The sequence below is a fragment of the Pithys albifrons genome, chromosome 3, assembly GCF_047495875.1.
Source record: "Pithys albifrons albifrons isolate INPA30051 chromosome 3, PitAlb_v1, whole genome shotgun sequence".
Taxonomy (NCBI): domain Eukaryota; kingdom Metazoa; phylum Chordata; class Aves; order Passeriformes; family Thamnophilidae; genus Pithys; species Pithys albifrons.
The window spans coordinates 90334385-90352281 of NC_092460.1; the positions used below are offsets into that span (position 1 = coordinate 90334385).

The following is a 17897-nucleotide window of genomic DNA, read 5'->3' on the forward strand; positions in this document are numbered from 1 at the left end:
GTAAACTGCAATTTTAAATTCTCTAAGTAAAAATTTTTCCTGGAAGAAGAAAAATATCATAGACTACTAAAAAGAAAATAGGTAAGAGAAATCCAGCTGTGAGTGTAAGAGAAAAAAAAGATAGTTTAACAAGGTAAATCTCTCCCTTAACATCTCCCTCCTTCCAAAACAGCATAACATTTGGACAAAGCAACTCCTGTCTTTCATGGCTGTGTCAGAGCTGAAAGATGAAACAAAAGTTTCTAAAACTAAAACATTTCTCACATTTTTCAAAGTCTATTTGAGCTAAAGTACACTGAAACCATGTTCGTTGTCCAGGACCTTTAGCTATGTAGACAAAAGAAGCTGCAGCTTCTCAGTTACACCTCCAGAGTCAAGCACAGCAATGTTAACACTGCAGTGCCAGTACAGGAAAGGTGTAGCTTTTAATAGTGAGACTAAGTAATTTCTCAAATAAAATTGGTACTTTTCACTATTGTTAATAGTTTTGATAGTAATATACGACTTTTTTCCTTTCATACGACTTTTTTTACCCTTTTTCATGCACCAGAAGGAAGAGGATTCACTGGAAGAACTGCGTGTTCCATCTTAGTACAGGGAAGATCCCTGGGCAGTCTCCCAGTCTCAGGAGCTACAAAAATCTGGCCTGATGGCTACAGAAATACCCACACATTCATATGTAAGGCTCATTTATGTTTGTTTATAGCAAGTGACTACATTCATCTGGAATCACTCTGCATTTCTATGGCCTTTTAATCTTTACAGTTGCATAGACAACAAAGATCTGACGCTTCACTAGAATGTGTAATCAGAAATTATTATTTTGATGAAACATTATACTGTATTCTGTTGAATGTAATAACTTATAAAGATTTGATGTTTAAATTCTAACAGTCCCTGTCTGTAGTCCACAGTCCTTGCCTTACCAGTCCTTTGTTCCTATCTTTAACAGGTGCAGGATTTCCTCCGATCTAGAAATCTTTTTCCCTCTTTATCTTTCCATGCTGAAACAATTCTAATGTTTAAAGGCACCACAAATCCAAAACTCTTTTCATATAGCCAGCAACATGTTCTTCCTATCTCTGCTTTTTATATTTTTCACCTTTTAGAACCAGTTATTTCATTCCAGTCTTCTACTATAAACTTGAAAATGCAGTTCCTCCCTTCCCAATGGTTCCACAATAGAAATCCACATACTGAGTGCCTGTGCCTGCCTCCCACTCGGGCAGATACACTTCTTAAAAAGCTTGAAATGTTACCACGACTTTTGTTTCCTGTCCCACAGAGATTATCTGCCACTGGGTCTACCAGGGTATTTGTCATGAAAGACAGAGACTTTTTAAAGTGCTGCGTTATCTGTCAAATCTTAAATACAGGATATCTGTGCTCAGACAGGATTTTCCAGCTCTATTTAACAGGTCTCCAACACTCACTCTGAGGATTTAAGGCTAGAATCAAAGCCCAGGTGTCACAAAAAGAAAATAACAGACCTTTTTAAAAGCATATTGCAAAAATAAAATGCGAGTCATACGTATAAGGAATTTACTTAATATTAGGACAAAAACACTGAGGTAACTCTATTTGTCAGGCTCAGTTTCTAAAGGTACATGAAAGTTTGGACTCATCTTCACCTCTCTTTAATTGTATTGTTTTGTAAATTAAGAGCAATCAAAGGATGTTGGAAAAAAATTACAAATATTTTGCCATTAAAACTATCTGACAAATAACAAGTGTTATTAAAGATTTTATCAAGGCATCATATTTCTTATCTGTCAGCAATGGACTTTGAAATAATTGCCAGGAAACATCCAACAAGTCTCTACAAGAAGGGAAACTTTCCAACAAAGAACACCTTATAAATTTGATGAAATTGTTGACCTTCTGGATGAAATTCAAAATTATGTGATTATGGAGAACAATTTTCTAAAAGGAGAAGATTGACATTCCTTTTTCATTAAATATCTCTGCTATAAACAAGAGCTTACATAAAAGATTCACAGGGAGGAGAAATGATAAAAATGAAGGTAACTGGACATATTGTAATGAATATAATCCCACAAACCCTTCTTTGTTAAATTTATCACGCTTCATTGCCATTTAGAAGTCAAGGGTTGAAGAATTAAAGCTATAGAGAGAATAGGATTGAAAATCATGTATGCTGATTTCTACCTATGATTAAACAATATTTTAAAGGACTTCCAACCTTTTGCTCTTTATTGGCATCAAGACCTTGAGTGTGATCTTTGAAACAGGTGGTGCTGTGAATTCTTTTCTGTGTGAAAAGATAGGACCATTCCTTTCCATGCTCCTTGCAGGAATATGTCAGGCCACCTCTATTCTTACATCACACAATGCTTGTATTTTAGTGGCAAAAATCAACCTTGTGCAGTCAGTAAGAATTTTGCTACTTGCTTCAGTGGTGAGGGGAATCCAATTTAAAGCTTGTTAAAGATGTGAATTGTTAAAACTCTGGCCCTGTTTCTCCTGATGAGTTTACAAAATCTCTCTCCCTCCCTTTCTGAATTTCATTACTCATTCCAGACAAAAACTGCTTAGGCTTACCCAGTTAACTTGGCAGCAAAATCAAAAAGAGATGCTATCAGAAACTGGATGTGAGGAGCTTTAGCAGCTCCAGCAGGAACTCAAGCTACCACAGCCATTCTGTAGTGGCCATGTAGCCCTGGACCACCTTTCAACTGAAGTGTAGCTTAAACTGGACCATCATGATAGCTCCAGCTTGCTGGCTCTGTTTTGGGGTACATCACTGGTGAATGTGTTTATTTTATTTTGCAATTAAATTATGATTTGAAAAATATTTACAAAATAGTAGTCAACATTTACTGCTGTTTTAAAATGTATTATTCAAGACATCTTACATCACTGATGAACATACTGCATTCATTACAGTGGGCATTTGTTATACACATTATATTAAGGACTTAGAGTGTAAAGGGAGATAACAAAAAATAGTTCGTATTTCAATGAACTTTTTCAGCTGAGAATCTCAGTGAATTTTAGAAGCAAATAAGTTTCACAGACACATGAAAGCTGTGTTTACCTGACCCGCTTTGATAAAACTCTGAAACTTCAAGTGATTTGTTTTCATAACATCACGAACTAATTAGAATGAAAATCTGCGATTTGCTTTATCAAAGACCATGGGACAAGTGAGTAGCTTCCTCAGCCTGCATTTAGCAACCTTTAAAATCCTCACATGGCTGGAACAGTTACTCTGAGCTGCCAGTTCCTCCAGAGGCAGGGATCCTGCGGGCTGGGAGCTGGGACAGCAGGCAGCTGTGGGATGCCTCTGGATCCTGGGCATCTCTCCTTTAAGTGCACAGTCTGGGTGAGCAGTGGGAGCAGTGAGTGCAAGACAGCCAAATGCTAGCTGAATTACTGAGGAAAACAGAAGTTTTTTTCTCTACTTCTATTCATTCTTGTCCTTGCAATTACTGACTGTATTTAACATTAAGGTTAGTACTCTATAGGGATTTGTATGGCTGAGACTGTGAGAAACTGTAATGATTCTGAAAGCAAACTAATACTTATTAGTCCATTACAGTTTAAAGGACTTATCTCTTACACTGATAAGTGTGTTCCAAGGAAGCACTGTAGTATTCAAGAGTTCCCCCAGGGAGACACGAGGAGGTTGCCGAGGGCATAGACAGCCAAGGTATGTACATGTGGATCGCTATTTTGTCTTAGAACTCATCCAAGAATGAAGAATTACTCTTGTAAAATATGCCACTGAACCAGGTTGTGCAGAGAAGTGTCTTCTGAACTCCCAGGAAGAAACACTAATGAGGTGACCGCTTTCTTATTTTTATTATCATTATTGGGAGTTTGGCATGGGAGGGTTTTTTTGTCAATTAATGCCCAGATGGTGCTGCCAGCATGAGATGCCCTTCCAAAGGTCATAACAGTTCAAGATATTTTTTTATAGTTTAACTAATCCAAAATTGAAAATGCAAGCTGAAAAACCACGTTCAGTATGTCAAAAATTACAGAAAAAATTCTTTGTGATCAATATTATTACAAGTAAAGCCAGCTCCATTACAAAACTGATTAAATAGTTCTTAAAATGGTGTTAATAATCTGCAAAAGAGAGTTCTAAGTGAAAACTCTGTGGTTTAAAGGTGCAATATTCTTATCATCTGGAAACACCTGGATTTAAGTCAAAACTGCAAATGAATTTGGTAGTCTGACAATCCATTTCCTAATTCCTAGTCATTTGTTCCTATCACAAAGCCACCAGGCAGGAGAGCGTGATGGGCAGTCCCTCCTCAGGAGTGACTCAGGCCTGGAACAGGAAGGGGTTTGATGTCTGAATTGAAAAGCGCTTGCAGAGCACTATCAAAGTTTGCAGCAAAATCACTCATGTGTGCCTGGCACTCTCAGCTGAACTCAATAAGCGTTGCTTATTTGCCCTTGGGAAAAACCCCAAACAACAGTCCTGGGCACAGGAACCCAAACCATCCCAGAGGAGATGGTTTAAAATGTCCAGGGACAGTGTAATGCTCTGTGCTGCTCTCTGGAGCTGCTCTCTGCCTTTTCTCTCTAGATTGATTAATCTGACATTATATTCTGCACTCCACCTAGCACAGGATCTTACTCAACACTTTTTTCTCACTTGCAGGATAGTGTCTTTTCCAGGCCATAATGCAGATACTTTTGCTTTAAAATAAAACAAATAGGCCCCTCCAGACTTTTTTGAGAAACACAAATAATAAAAACTGGTCCTCAGCAGATGATGCAGAGGATGACACATTCTGGCTCTTAGGTGGATGTAATACTTGAGAGCCTCGAATATTTTGCTAAGCTCTGGAAGAGATAAAAATTCGAGATGCAAGCTTGGGATTAACCTTTCCCCTTTTCTGCCTTCAGTGATCTTCCTCTCCTGACTGTGCAGGCTTTTTGGCTTGTCATTTTGTACTTGATTTCCTACCCACAAATAAATTCCCAACACAAGCATCTGGATTCCCTTTCAGGCACTGGGTCTCCAAGTATCAGATGCTGCAGGAAGCATCTGGTTAGATGCCCACATCAGCTGTGATGGGGAATTCTTTGCTTTTCTCTTCCGAGAGAGACCACTGCCTCAGCCACCTTCTGTCCATCATGATTGTGCACGATGTCTGCCCTCCCATTTGAAATAACTTACTATGTCTGTATTGAGACATAACAATTTGGTATTTTTCATGGAAAATATTAGCTAAGGTTTAGATTTCAGCCTCCAAATGACTTCAGTGAAGAAGAGTTAAAGCCACTTAAAGTATTTCTGAATTTCATGAGTTCAACAGGTGAATGGACGGAAATGGATTTTTTTTCAGTATGGCTGGTAGCTGTTTTTTATTAAGTGATGCCAACAGAAATAATGAAAGATAACATAGATAAACTAATTTTTTATAAAGTGCATGGCTGCCATGGCCTGGAACATGTATTAGAAAGTGAGTCTTTTGTGTTCCTTATTTATTTCTGACTTAGTCATGTTCTAAATTAACATTAAGATAAAATTCTCTGAGACAGCTTTCTTGAATAAATGCATCTACAAACTGCTAATAAATTAAGTAACAGCCTCTTTGTATATAGTCATGTCTCACTCTATATAAAAGCATTATTTCATATGGTGACCTATTTAATAACCAGCAACATTCCGGCATTTGAAATAAAAAAAACTAAGCTACATGGGTACTAAGTCTAAAAAAGAGAGTCTCCTTAACGTATTCCCAGCAGCAAATATAATTCCCTGGAAACAAGGTTTAAAATAGTAATGCTGGTAAACCCTTGACTGTAGTGGAACAAATGGTACTATTTAACACACAATGTAACTAGCACATAGGATTAGATATCAGTTATGACTTGTACAATTTTATGAGTCCTTGTTTTCATCAAGACTAAAAAGCTACTTTTCTGAAGATGATATATCTTTCTACTTTGGTTTCCTGAGGAAATGGACTTCATGGGTTTGTACTATTTGTTCACCGTTTTCCTCTGTGGAGGTCTGAGTCTACTGTTAATTTTCAGCTCAGTTTAGCTGAGACACAGGTATCTCAAAGATAAATACACTGCCCCTTGCAACAGATCCCCAAAGCTCAGCAGCTGCTTTCTAGCCTGCACAGGCCAGTCTGGTTAGCAAAGAAAGAAAAAAAGCTTTTAACAAGTCACTGAGAGAAAAAATTGTCAGAAGCCATGAGCAGAATCCCATGAAGAGAGACACAGTACTGTGTGCTCAGATTCACATGGCACTAGACAAACCCCAAAAACTAGCTTTCTGTCCCGGTTCATATAGAGATCCTTCTTTCAGTAGAGACAGGCACTTGATCTGGAGTAGCCAAATGTGTTGCTAACACTTTTTCACACAGTGCAGGGCACTTCCTCTTCATTCCACCTCCTCTGCTAGCCATGTATAGCAGTGCTCTGTCCAAGTTTCACATGTAAATCTCTGATAAGGAAACATTCCAATCAGCCAAAAAGCCCCACAATCCCTTGTGTCCTGGGCTGCTGAAAGAATTGTTTTCAATCTCAAGGCCACTACAATCAAATAAAACCCTTCACAGAAAAGCATTTATCTGCTACAAGTTGGCACTAGCAGGCATTGAAAAACAAAACAGTATCCATACAAGGTAAAAGTTTGCCACTTGATTTCCAGTGAAAATATTTGTCAGGGAATCAATTAGTAATTCTTTACGCAGAAACCCAGCATGTCTATGCCCAAATGCATCTATAAAACAAAAATATGAAAGGTTCATTTGTCTTACTACAGTACAGTGGAGAATGAGATGACCAATGACAAATTCTGAAGTGGAGCACTGAGGGTACTGAGTGCATCAAAAGGTACTGCCTGTGACTACAGGAAGAGGGAAAAGCACAGCCTGACAAAATGTGATGGGAGGGTGGGGTTCAGTTTCAGAGGAAGACACCAAAATGCAACAGTCTGTCTACACAAAGGTGGTGTTTACATGTGAATCGGGTGTCTGTGTCCTCTACTTGTCAAAGTAGAGCTGACATTGAAAGTCAATGAAGTATAAAGGCAACTCGGTTCACCCTACAGAAACATCTATATTTTGCAGTCATGTCGGTGGGTGTAGAGGAGATGGAAAGATGACAGATGAATGCTAGGTGAAATCAAAGTTTTATTTATAGTCTTTAGGCCTACTTGTATTTGAAAATTAAGAGATAGGAGAAAGGAGGTTGACATAGAAAGGGAGGGTTAAGAGTGATGGAGACTACTGCTTAGGATACATTAGTAATGAAATTAGTGAAATCTGTAGTAAGCAAATAAGTAAAACTTGACATATCTGTCACAGGAAATTTCAACAGCTGTTTAATCTCCAAATTGGGTACAGAATAAAATGTTGATTTTTTTTTCCTAGAATGAAAGTTCCCTAAAATGAATTAGAGAATTTGAAAAAAAAATTGCTACATTTCTTAATGAAAAATTAACTTTCTGACCTGTGATATTTCATGTCACTACAGCTGAACTGCCCTTCAATATTAAACTACATTTCTTACTACCCTAAGGGACTTGTCATTCCTTTTCATATTCTCTGCCAAAGAACAGACTCTGTTAGATGACCACTCACATAACATACCTGTAATTATGCAAACCCTGACTTTACAGAAACCAGGGAATCTAGGTCACAGAAACAAAAGGGGAAGGGCTATAACTTCTGTAGTATTCTACACAGATAAATTGGTTAACCAATTTTGATGGGGAAAAAAGGAATAAATTAAAAGAACTATTTCAATTCAGAAACCCTAAATATTTAATTCATATTTTCAACAGAGAAAACACAATTGTATCTATTAAATCAAGATTTTCTGGAGGAAATCAGAAATGTGTAAAAAATTGCAGCTGTTATTGAAGAATTGCCAGCTATTTCTGCTTATTATATTATGAAATTCAGATCAGCACCACACATAGAGTAAGAGGCAATTCTTGCTTCAAAGGTCTGCCATCTAAGTAGATCTGACAGAGCAAAAGTCAAAGTTATTTGCTGAAACTCACACATAAGTTCCATGAGAGAGGCAGAAATAAAGATCAGCCTTAAAACCTCCTGACCTACAAAAGGATTTAGAGCAGTGGGTATCATTAAGGGAAAACAGAAAGAGTCACAGCATGGAGGTAAAGAAAGCTTGACTTGGTAGAGCTTGTCAATGTCTTGGCAAAGGCATGTGAAAATTTTTCAAGAGGAAGGATGCGCTGGCAGGTTGATTCAGATTTTGCAAAGGAAATGAGCAAGCACTGGAATTTGCAGATACAGAAGGCAGAGATAATGAAGAAATCATATTTGGCAAAGGATAACTGAAGAGCTGAAAGTGGAAGAGAGAAAATGTCTGGAGCAGAGGGGGCCCTCAACATCCCTAGCCCAGAGCATCAGGACTCAGATACTGTATGCTGCGTGGATATTGCCTGGTGTGGAAACTGCGTGCTGGTGGCAGAATGAAGGAGGAGGATTTGGCAGGATTTGCACTGAAAGGAGAACACAGAAGCTGGTTTGTTCACAACGAAAACCTGATGTGATAAGGACGTCATAAGGTATCTCAGAGGATCAATATGAATTTCAGATGTGACAAAATGAATGTCAATGAAAAGCACAAGTTACTCAGATAGCGATAAGGCAGCAAGGTAAGTATCACTTCCTATCTAAACACTGATGTCTTTCTGAAATTTTTTATCTCTGAGTAAAGTGTGCCAGAATAAATCATAAAGTGTATCAGAAAGGATGTTTGGCATAAAACAGCTACCCAGCCAGAGTTGAAATTAATTCTTGATGTGAGATTAATCAAAACAAAAATTCCAAATCCCCATGTGCTATAGCAAAGTCCCTGGTGTTGGACCTCCATAGGAAGGTACAGTCATTTTAAGGCATATCAGTGATTTTTAGGAACTTTTTCTTTGGATTAAAAAAAAAAAAAAGGACAGATGACACTTTTAACAACAGAAGAAGCTTAGCAAAGAGATGTTGCAAGAACACTCAGTGTAAGAAGAGAAAATCTCTCCCTAAAGTCTTTTATGCATCACTCCAAGTACTTTGCATTAATGAGCTGAGCAATCTTAAAAGAACAACATGACCCAGCATACTATAGTAATTCAATAATTCAGTAGTCAAATAACTACAAAATAATGCTGTTTCTTTAATGCACCAATCATCATTTTAAATTGTTTCAGATACTTTGGTAATTTTTTTTGCTATTTCAGTTCTTGTTGTGATCTCAGTATACAACAGCTAACAGAAAAAGAAAAAAGGAAATAAAAGCAACACATATTTACTCCAAGTAACTCTGTGATGTTACTCTATAGATATTGGTGGATTTCATTTTCCTGCTTTTTCCACTAGAATTTCTGAAGAAGTAGGCTGAGATACAGCTTCATATAAGTAATGTGAGAGATTTAGAATGCAAAACTCCTATGCCCTTATTTTGTTTCAGCACCACACTTCTATTCACTGTAGATTTTACTCTGGGAGCTAGTGTTGTCAGTGCTAGAATAAGCATCACAAAATCATTCAGACATGTAATTTCTGATGTCAGAAGAGAACATCAGAATTGCTGCTGAAATAAAGAAGGGATTTTTGGAATATAGCAATCTTTCAAAAGAAACCTATTTACAGAAAAAAACCAGGAATATTTTTTACCAAACCACTGACCCTGCAATTCATACAGCCAATGATGCCTCAGTGACTCCTTTATCAGCCCTGAGTTCTTTCTATTAATAGCATTTACATTAACTCAATGCATATATTTTGGAAAATTTAGAATAAATCAGATGCAGTACATGAAAGCCTATTAGTACCATTAAAATATCTTAAAATGCTTTGAATTAATGCACATAGCATGCATGCATTTAATGCTCTGTATCTCATGAAAATAAAATCAGTAGCAGTCTTTAGAAATCATTACTTCTTAACTGACCAATTAAACTGATATGGAACTATAAAACAATGAAAAAACCTTATCAGAAAAAGATCTATTAAAACACATTTTTATTTTAACTTTATTAAATGATTTTGATTACTGATTAACTTTACCAGAGAAAAATTAGAAATTATATTGAATGCAAAGACAGATTGATATGATTTGTATTATTTCCTATCTCTGAATCTGTCAGCATAGTCATCTCTCCTGCAAAACAGCTACAGCTCCTTTAAGCATCCTCAACACTATATACGCTTTTAAATTTTAAAGCATTAACAATGCAGTACCCCCCAAACCCAGCCCTGAACTCTGACAGACACTGATCTCTTTTCTCCCTCCCACACCCTGTTTTATCAGACACTGTTTTGTTTAAATTGGCTACTAAATAGCATAGCACTGTACCTTTAAATACAAATCAAACAATATTCATATTCCCACGGTGCTGCTAGTTTCCCTTATGCATTGAATCGCCTGTAGATTAAAAGCTCAGAATCTGAAAAGGGATTCTGTTCTGCAGACCAAAGTTCTCTGTAGGAGATGAGGGAGAGGGTCAGTCCCGGAGTCACACACACAACAGGCAGAAAACACACTTGTGATCCTCAGCTTTGGATAGCATCAGAAAGGGGAATAAAAAGCAGAAACACATGGCACACTGAGAACTGGTATCACTTATGGCTTCTAACCAAAGCAGCAATTAAACACCTTTCATCATTCCCCCAAATGCCTGATTTTTGTAAGAACTGAAAGAGAGAGACACACACAAAGGCAAATCCCCTCTGAGCAGCAAGGAAAACTTAATCACCTACCATTTTCTTTGCACTCTTCTGGAGGTTTAGCCTTTTTCGCAAGTCGTGGATCCAGCCATGATGTTGTCTTTGTGTTATGGCTGAAAAGAAAAGAGATCACTCTGAGCAGACACATACTGAAAGGAATCAAGTTTATTCCTTAAGAAAAAAGGGTTAGTCCAACAAAATTGCAATCGATACACTTAATTTGCTTACTGGTTCTAAGTAGCCCTGAAGGAGGTGTAAGAGTAATTGTGCAAGGCAGCTGTAAATTTGGCAACCTCAGCTCCCTGTCCTCAAAGCAGCTATTTTTATTAAAATCAACTAGAATGTTGCCAAGTTAACCTCATTGAAAATGCAGAACTCATCCAGAGCAAAAGGAATTTATTACAAATACAGTGTTCTCCCGTTGAACGAGTGCAGGAGACAGAATTCTGTACCATTCTCACAGTTTTCGGATAGAATTATTTTCATCTTAAATCTGTCCTTTTCATAAATACAGGTTTGTTATTTCTCACCAGCAGCACTGACAAGGCATAGCAAAAGTGATGCAAATTACAGCATGCTCCTGCAAAGTCTACATTTCAGGACAGGGTGATTAATGATACTTTGTTTAACAAACCTTTATCTCTCCATATATAATCCTTCTATAGAGATAAAATAGATATGCACAAGCTGAATGAATCATGTGGCTCTTTCTATACTCAGAACAGATCTTTGAGAAATCAGCCATCAAATAGCGTTGAACTGGCACAAATTGTTTTCTGGGAGATTATTTTCCAAATGAATTGATACTTAGCGCATCTAATGAGACTTAAAACCAGATCCTTTCAATTTATACCTTGCACATAAGCAATTAAATTTAGAACCAAATATTGTAAATATATTAAGAAAGGAAGACTATAAAACAGAAAAGGATGTGATCATTACTCCTTGAGATGCCTCTCCTACAATACCATCATTCAGAGGCACTTCTAACCCATGTTTTATTTATCTGCTACATCCTAGGAGGAAGCTTGTTCCATACAGTACTGAATTATTTAGTTTATTATTAATTTGCTGTGTCATTTTAAAGTGTGCTTACGACTTCTCTTATAAACATTAGTATAAGGTGTACAAAAACAGGGGACCTGGCAAAAAATGGTTTAGGATGCAATTGGTAGTTGGGGACTTACTGATACATTCCACGTGATCCAAATACCACTGGTTCCTCTAGGGAAAAATAAAGATATAGAACCCATTCCTTCTCCCACCTTGCCTTCCATGGCAGACAAATTTTCCTCTGCCTTGATGTCTCTCTCTCAAAAACAGAGTGATAGCGCCTACTACTGTTCAACTACTGTTAAAGCTTCCTCCACATTTTGGATGGGAAAGGTAGATGAGAGTTAAGTGTGGATAAAGTGACAACTAGAATGAAAATTGAGACACTTAAATTCTTTTTTTAAAAACATTATCTAGTCTGGGACACCATTCATGACTGGTGAGGAGGATAAACAAACCCTCACTTTGAGAGCAGAGCTATATTTGCAGAGTATGAAGAATGATGAGCCCAAGGTAAGATGAATTTGAAATGATGCCAGCAGCCTGTGCTTGATTGCCAGTGTAACTGAGACACTCTCTGAGGTTCTGCTGCCCGTGGTCTCCTGTAAGGTGCATTTGCACACCACACTCCCAGCCTCACCACAGCCTGTGCACACGTAGTTGAGCAGGGTTTAAATTAATCAGGGGAGATGTTGGCAACAGTGTCAGTGCAGCAGGATGGAGCTCAGCCTGGGCTCATCACCCCAGCACCCACTGAACTGCCTGGGTGTATCCAGCAGCACATGCTGAGCTCCACAGCACCACGGGCACCCCCTTAGCGGTGACAGAGCTTAGGGAGAGCTTGGACATGCCGGTGGAAGATGCAGTTGGACCTCTGGAGTGTGGGACTGTCTGTACAACAGCCACTCTCTCCCAGCTATTAATTCTGAATTATTTTAGGGCTCCCCCCTGATTGCAGGGACTAAATCACAATCACAGATAGTTTCCTATGTCTTTAAAAGAATAATATAGATGACTATTATTAGTAATGTTTGCAGTGGTATAGAGCAAACTGCAAAGCATTTTACACAGGAAATACTCAACCCTGTTTTAAAGGTGAGAAAATGGAGTTAAAGAGTCATGAAATTACTGTTTACAGCCACCCAAAGAGCCAGTGGCAGCAGCAATACTAGAAGCCAAATCTGTTGCAAGTGAACTGGCCAATGTTTTCCTCTCAAGTCCACCCATCAGAACAGACCAATTCCCCAGCCCTGAAAACACTACACTGACACTTTTAGAATAGACCTGAGAAAAGAGTTTTCAAGTATCTGCAAATACATGTGCCAAGCTGAAAAAAAACCCAATTTAATATCAGTATTTATAAATGTGAATTAGTTGAATTTTAAATTCCAAGGCTTCCTTTGAAATTGAGAACAGCAAGCAAACAGTTAAGCTTCCCTTCAGCATAAATGTGTCTTCCACAAATGCAGCAAGACTGACAGTTTTGTATACTGTGGCCATACTAAGCAAAACCATAAACAAACTAAAAAACCAATAGCTCTTCCAAAAGAAGAGTGATCCTTCAGTTCACAGCAACCTTTCAGAGAACGAACATGACACTACATTTACATCAGCTCTTTCAGCACTCAATTTCGTCTTTCCAGGTGCTGTCTCTGAAACCCACTCAGCTACTTAGCAAAACTCATGGCAAGAACTTTTATCTAGAACAAATAATTCAAGGAGTAAAGTACCTATTAAAATTCATCCCACTCCTTACCCATATCCATGCCTTTTCCCTTGCCCTGCCTCTGCACATTGTCATCCGTACTAAACATAAATGCTACCTCTTGCCAGACTTTACATACTTCTAAACAGGTATTCCAGTGGGTAAAAAATCTTTTCCTGCTCTGAAGACAGGACTTGAAAGAAGGCGGAATCAACCTCCACCTGTTTTCTGACAGCTCTAGAGCACCATCAGTGTCTTCTCATGCTCTACGTAGTGCTGTTTGCTTAGAGTATCTTAAGTGGGTACACAACACATGAACACCACTCCTAGGAGGAGGACAGGCATGACTACATGACTCCAGTGCCATGCTCGCACTATGCAGTGCTTGTTGTTCAAGAGTAACCTCCTGCTACTCTTCCAGCAAGGAGCAGAATTGGGGTTAGTCAATCACAGGAACAGAAGAGTGGCAGATTTCTCCCCACACAGGTGGGACACATTGGAAACATGAGGAGAACAAAAGCACAGTGCTGGCTTGCTGAATGTCCTAGAGCACACTGCAGGGACACCATCTCCCCCATGTCCCAAGGCCCTGCCTATTCCTTCTTCAGCTCTGCAATGGAACAGAATCTATAGAAGTTAAAGGGAATCAACATTTATGTCCTAAATGTTTTTTAATAGAATGTAAGAGAAGCCTTGATAGAAAAGCTTTAACTACGGGAGAGAAAACAGAAGGAACACTAAATTGGCCAAAGCAACACCAATGTTAAAAGTAACATTAATATCTGCTGCATAAGCTGTGCACCTTTAATGCTTTTTAAGCACTAAACCCCATGTAGATGGCATAACCTGCTGCCTTACCACTAGGTCTAATCATGCGTGTCCATTTGGGAAGTCTTACGGATGGAGCAGAAGGAAAAGGGGCTGGGGATTTACAGATTAGTTATGAATGAATTGCAGATGAATAGCAGCAGCAGTTGTGGAATAAATGCTCAGACAGGCATTTAGAGTAGTTGTTACTGACTGAGAATGAAGTAATGCAAGAAAAGCATCCTTTGAGAACTACAGCTGTGGCTCCATCACCATCTTCCACTGGCCAATGCTTTTTTACTCAGCAATGACTACACCTTATCATTAAAGACATATCTAGAAAATCCACCATTACATAATTTCAATAATTTTGATTGCTAGCTAGGAAAACTGAGCTAAGAGGTAAGTACTGGTAAATCAACAATGCCTGTCTTAATCTCTCTTAAAATCAAGAGCAATTTCCAAATTTTGGAAACTTTGAAAGCAATTGACCTTGTTTCAAGCAGGTGGAACCTGGGAACAGCATAACATTTTAAAATTCATCCTAATTTGATACCTGCTATACACAAAATAGAAACCGTGTATTGCAAGGCCTGAAGTGTATTGCAACTTTTTTTAAGGTCACTCAGTAAGGCAATGGAGCTTAATATTATAGCCAAAAGTCAATAAAATAATTTTTGCTAAGCTAACTTAAATCCTCTCTCTTTGGCAAGTATTTACACCTACCAGAAATAGTTTATTATAATCAGAGCCCTCTGGTATCACTTATAGACAATTTTAAACATATGTGGAAAAAGCATTCTTCACCTGGTTTAAACAGAATGAAAAAAAGCTCAGAATACTTCCCAGAAACCCTGACTCAACCTCCTGTTCTCCAGATTTTCTTTGTAGCTCTGCTTTTAAGACTTCACAGACACTGTTTATGCCTCTGTTCCCTGTTAACAGCCCTGGAGCTGGGTACCAGATCAGAGCCTCTGGGAATCTCACTGGATACTCCTCCATATCTTTAAGAAGCAAAAAACATTAGGAGTGTGGCTTTTTTTGTTCAACAATGTATTATTTTCTATTGTCATTATTTGTTAGACAGTAAATTATGTTACCTAAGATTTTAATATAATGGATTTGTGTTAGCAATCTGTCAGTTTAAAGCACTTTGAGAGACAGAGTTTCTCGTACTAACAAAGACTTCAGACAATGTCCTGAAATATTTTTGAAGGAAATATAGAAAGTAGCTACTGATAGGAATAGCCTTAATGTCTTAAGGGCAAACGTATTCTAAAGTGTGAGTCTTGCAAGGTATGTATTTACATGTTATTGTGAAAGGCATTTCAAAATGGGTATTTACCAGTGTGCTCCTTCAGTTTGTTTGGAGACAGCACATACGGGTTTGTTTGGGGTTTTATTGTGAATACATGACATTTAAGTTGGTCCTTGATCTAACAACTTGAGCAAAGAGGAGTATATGAGACAGACAGAAATCCACAACACATTCCAGACCCTCTGACTTCTAAAACACTAACTCCTCCCTCCTTTTTGTATGCTAGAGATTTGTAGATCTGTGGAGCTTTTCAAGTAGCACAGTAATGATCTTCAAGTAATTTGTGTGTGGAGGGACAAGAAAACAGAGCATTAAACCATCAATTTTGCAATCCGTCCTTTGAGGGATGCTACCTAGACTTCTTGCACACATAAAGGAACAGATCCAAAAGCAAGTTGTCCTCTGGCTATGGTTTGCATGACAGCAGCTATGCCTGTCAGTTTGTGTTGCCCTTCATGCTGCTGGACTGTTAGATGTGCTCAGAGTGCACAGTCCTTAAGAGACCTGGGTTTGGGAGTGTCTGTCCTGTAAATCTTAGATGGCCTAGGGCAGTTAATAAGCACTTATGTACTCAGCCAAAATACAGTGGTGGTGCCTCCAGGCACTTGCAGGAGCAGAAGATGCTTATGCAAGATTTTTAGGGGAATATATAAATTACTAAAGTCTCCTATGGCAATTTCTGCCATTGAAGTAATTCTCTTTGACTCAGGCAGTTAATTTCTGACAAAGAATGGGCTTCATCTCATTTTACTACAGAAATTGCACAGCTAATTGCATAGGATTTCTCTTTATTCAAGGGAGACACATCTATATAAAATAATTTATCTTACATATCTGCCAGTGGGACTTCCTAACCATATACTCTTAGTGACATAATGAGTGCTATGGAACATCTCAAATGGCCTACAGCTGTCACTCCAGAAGGGTGCTGGTTTTGACAAGTTCTGTCATACATGCCATGACCATGGAAATTCTTGGGCTACGAGTACACTGCTACAGTGGTGCTTTGGCTCCAATCAGGAGGTCACTTTTTAAGTGAATCTCTCTTAGTTGTCTTCATTTTCACATTGAGCATCCTCCAAGCTTGTAAGCTTTTCACTTGAACTTAAAGCAGAAGATACACAGCAGGAGCTCAGTTAATGCACTGCATTCACAGGCATGAAGCCCATGGCACCTGAGGAGACATAGAAGCTGTGGATGCTGGGTCATCAGCACCAAGTGTTTCACTCTGCACTCTGCTGATATTGCTAATTTAGATATGGACATGGTTTAGAGCAGAAGGAATTCAGACTCATTTTAACTCAAATCTGGTCTCATGGACTGAGTTCAGGGGTCCAGGGGTTGTGGACAACTCAGAGCACTGCTAGAGATCAACTCTTTTTTCAGTTCCATCTGAAAGAAATCCAGTGTGAGTACACTGAAACATGAACCAAATTACAGTGTGTGAAGACAACCATAAGATTTCCTTCAAAAGTGTACCCGACACAAACTACATATTACTGCAGACATAGCTTTGGATATCTCAGGACATCTTTACTGGCAGAAGCAGATATATATTTGCAAATTAATTCTACCCTTGTATTTGGACAGGATGAATCAGCCTCTGGAGGTAATTATTTCTCTCCACTGACCACAGAAGGAGTCTTGGCAATGGGTTTATACTAGATACCTAATGCTCTATGGCAAGGCAGGTGAGCTGAATCTTCTAGTTCAATAAATAGAAAGAAGAAAAGTTATAGCAACACTACAAACATCAGAGGAAATGTGTTGGAAGAGGAATTCTGCAGAGTAGAGCATCAGAGACCTTTGGGGGAAAGACATGAAATAAGAAAGTGAGGAAAGACAAGAGGAGTTGAGCTGGCAGTTTGACCTGGACGTCAGCATAGATACAAACAGCAAGTCAGAGCAAGGGACAATATAGCACTAGTACAGACTGAGAATGTCTTTACAGCATCAAAAGCTGAGAAAAAAAAAGTAACCAGCATTCCAGAAATTCTTTCCAGTTCTACTATTTCCTTATTAACTTGCCATGAGGCAAGGAAGTGGTCTCAGGAGAAAGAAACAAAGAAGGAACTTTTCTGTTGCCTAACCCACTGTATGTCATTTTGAAGTACAAAGCACATTAGAAATCTGACTTTTTATGGTGACCAAAACTGACAAATTCAACCCAACATATAAACAAGGAAAAAGAATTACAGACATGTGTAATCATAACTGATGGATCACAACTGTTCATACAATGAAGTTATACTGATACAAGATGGATTGTTTCCCAAAGTGAATATTATAACAATATGTGAAAAGAAAAAAACAACAACAAAACTCC

The 17897-nt window shown here is 38.3% G+C and overlaps 1 protein-coding gene across 10 annotated transcripts in view; it reads right to left on the reverse strand.

Moving 5' to 3' along the window:
* MAGI2 (membrane associated guanylate kinase, WW and PDZ domain containing 2) overlaps positions 1-17897 on the reverse strand; it is a 729608-nt gene that overhangs the window by 209520 nt on the left and 502191 nt on the right. For all 10 annotated transcript variants that reach the window (XM_071552704.1, XM_071552708.1, XM_071552706.1 and 7 more), the window contains one exon: positions 10722-10801. In XM_071552704.1, the coding sequence (XP_071408805.1) occupies positions 10722-10801 (80 nt within the window). The remainder of the gene's footprint in view (positions 1-10721; positions 10802-17897) is intronic.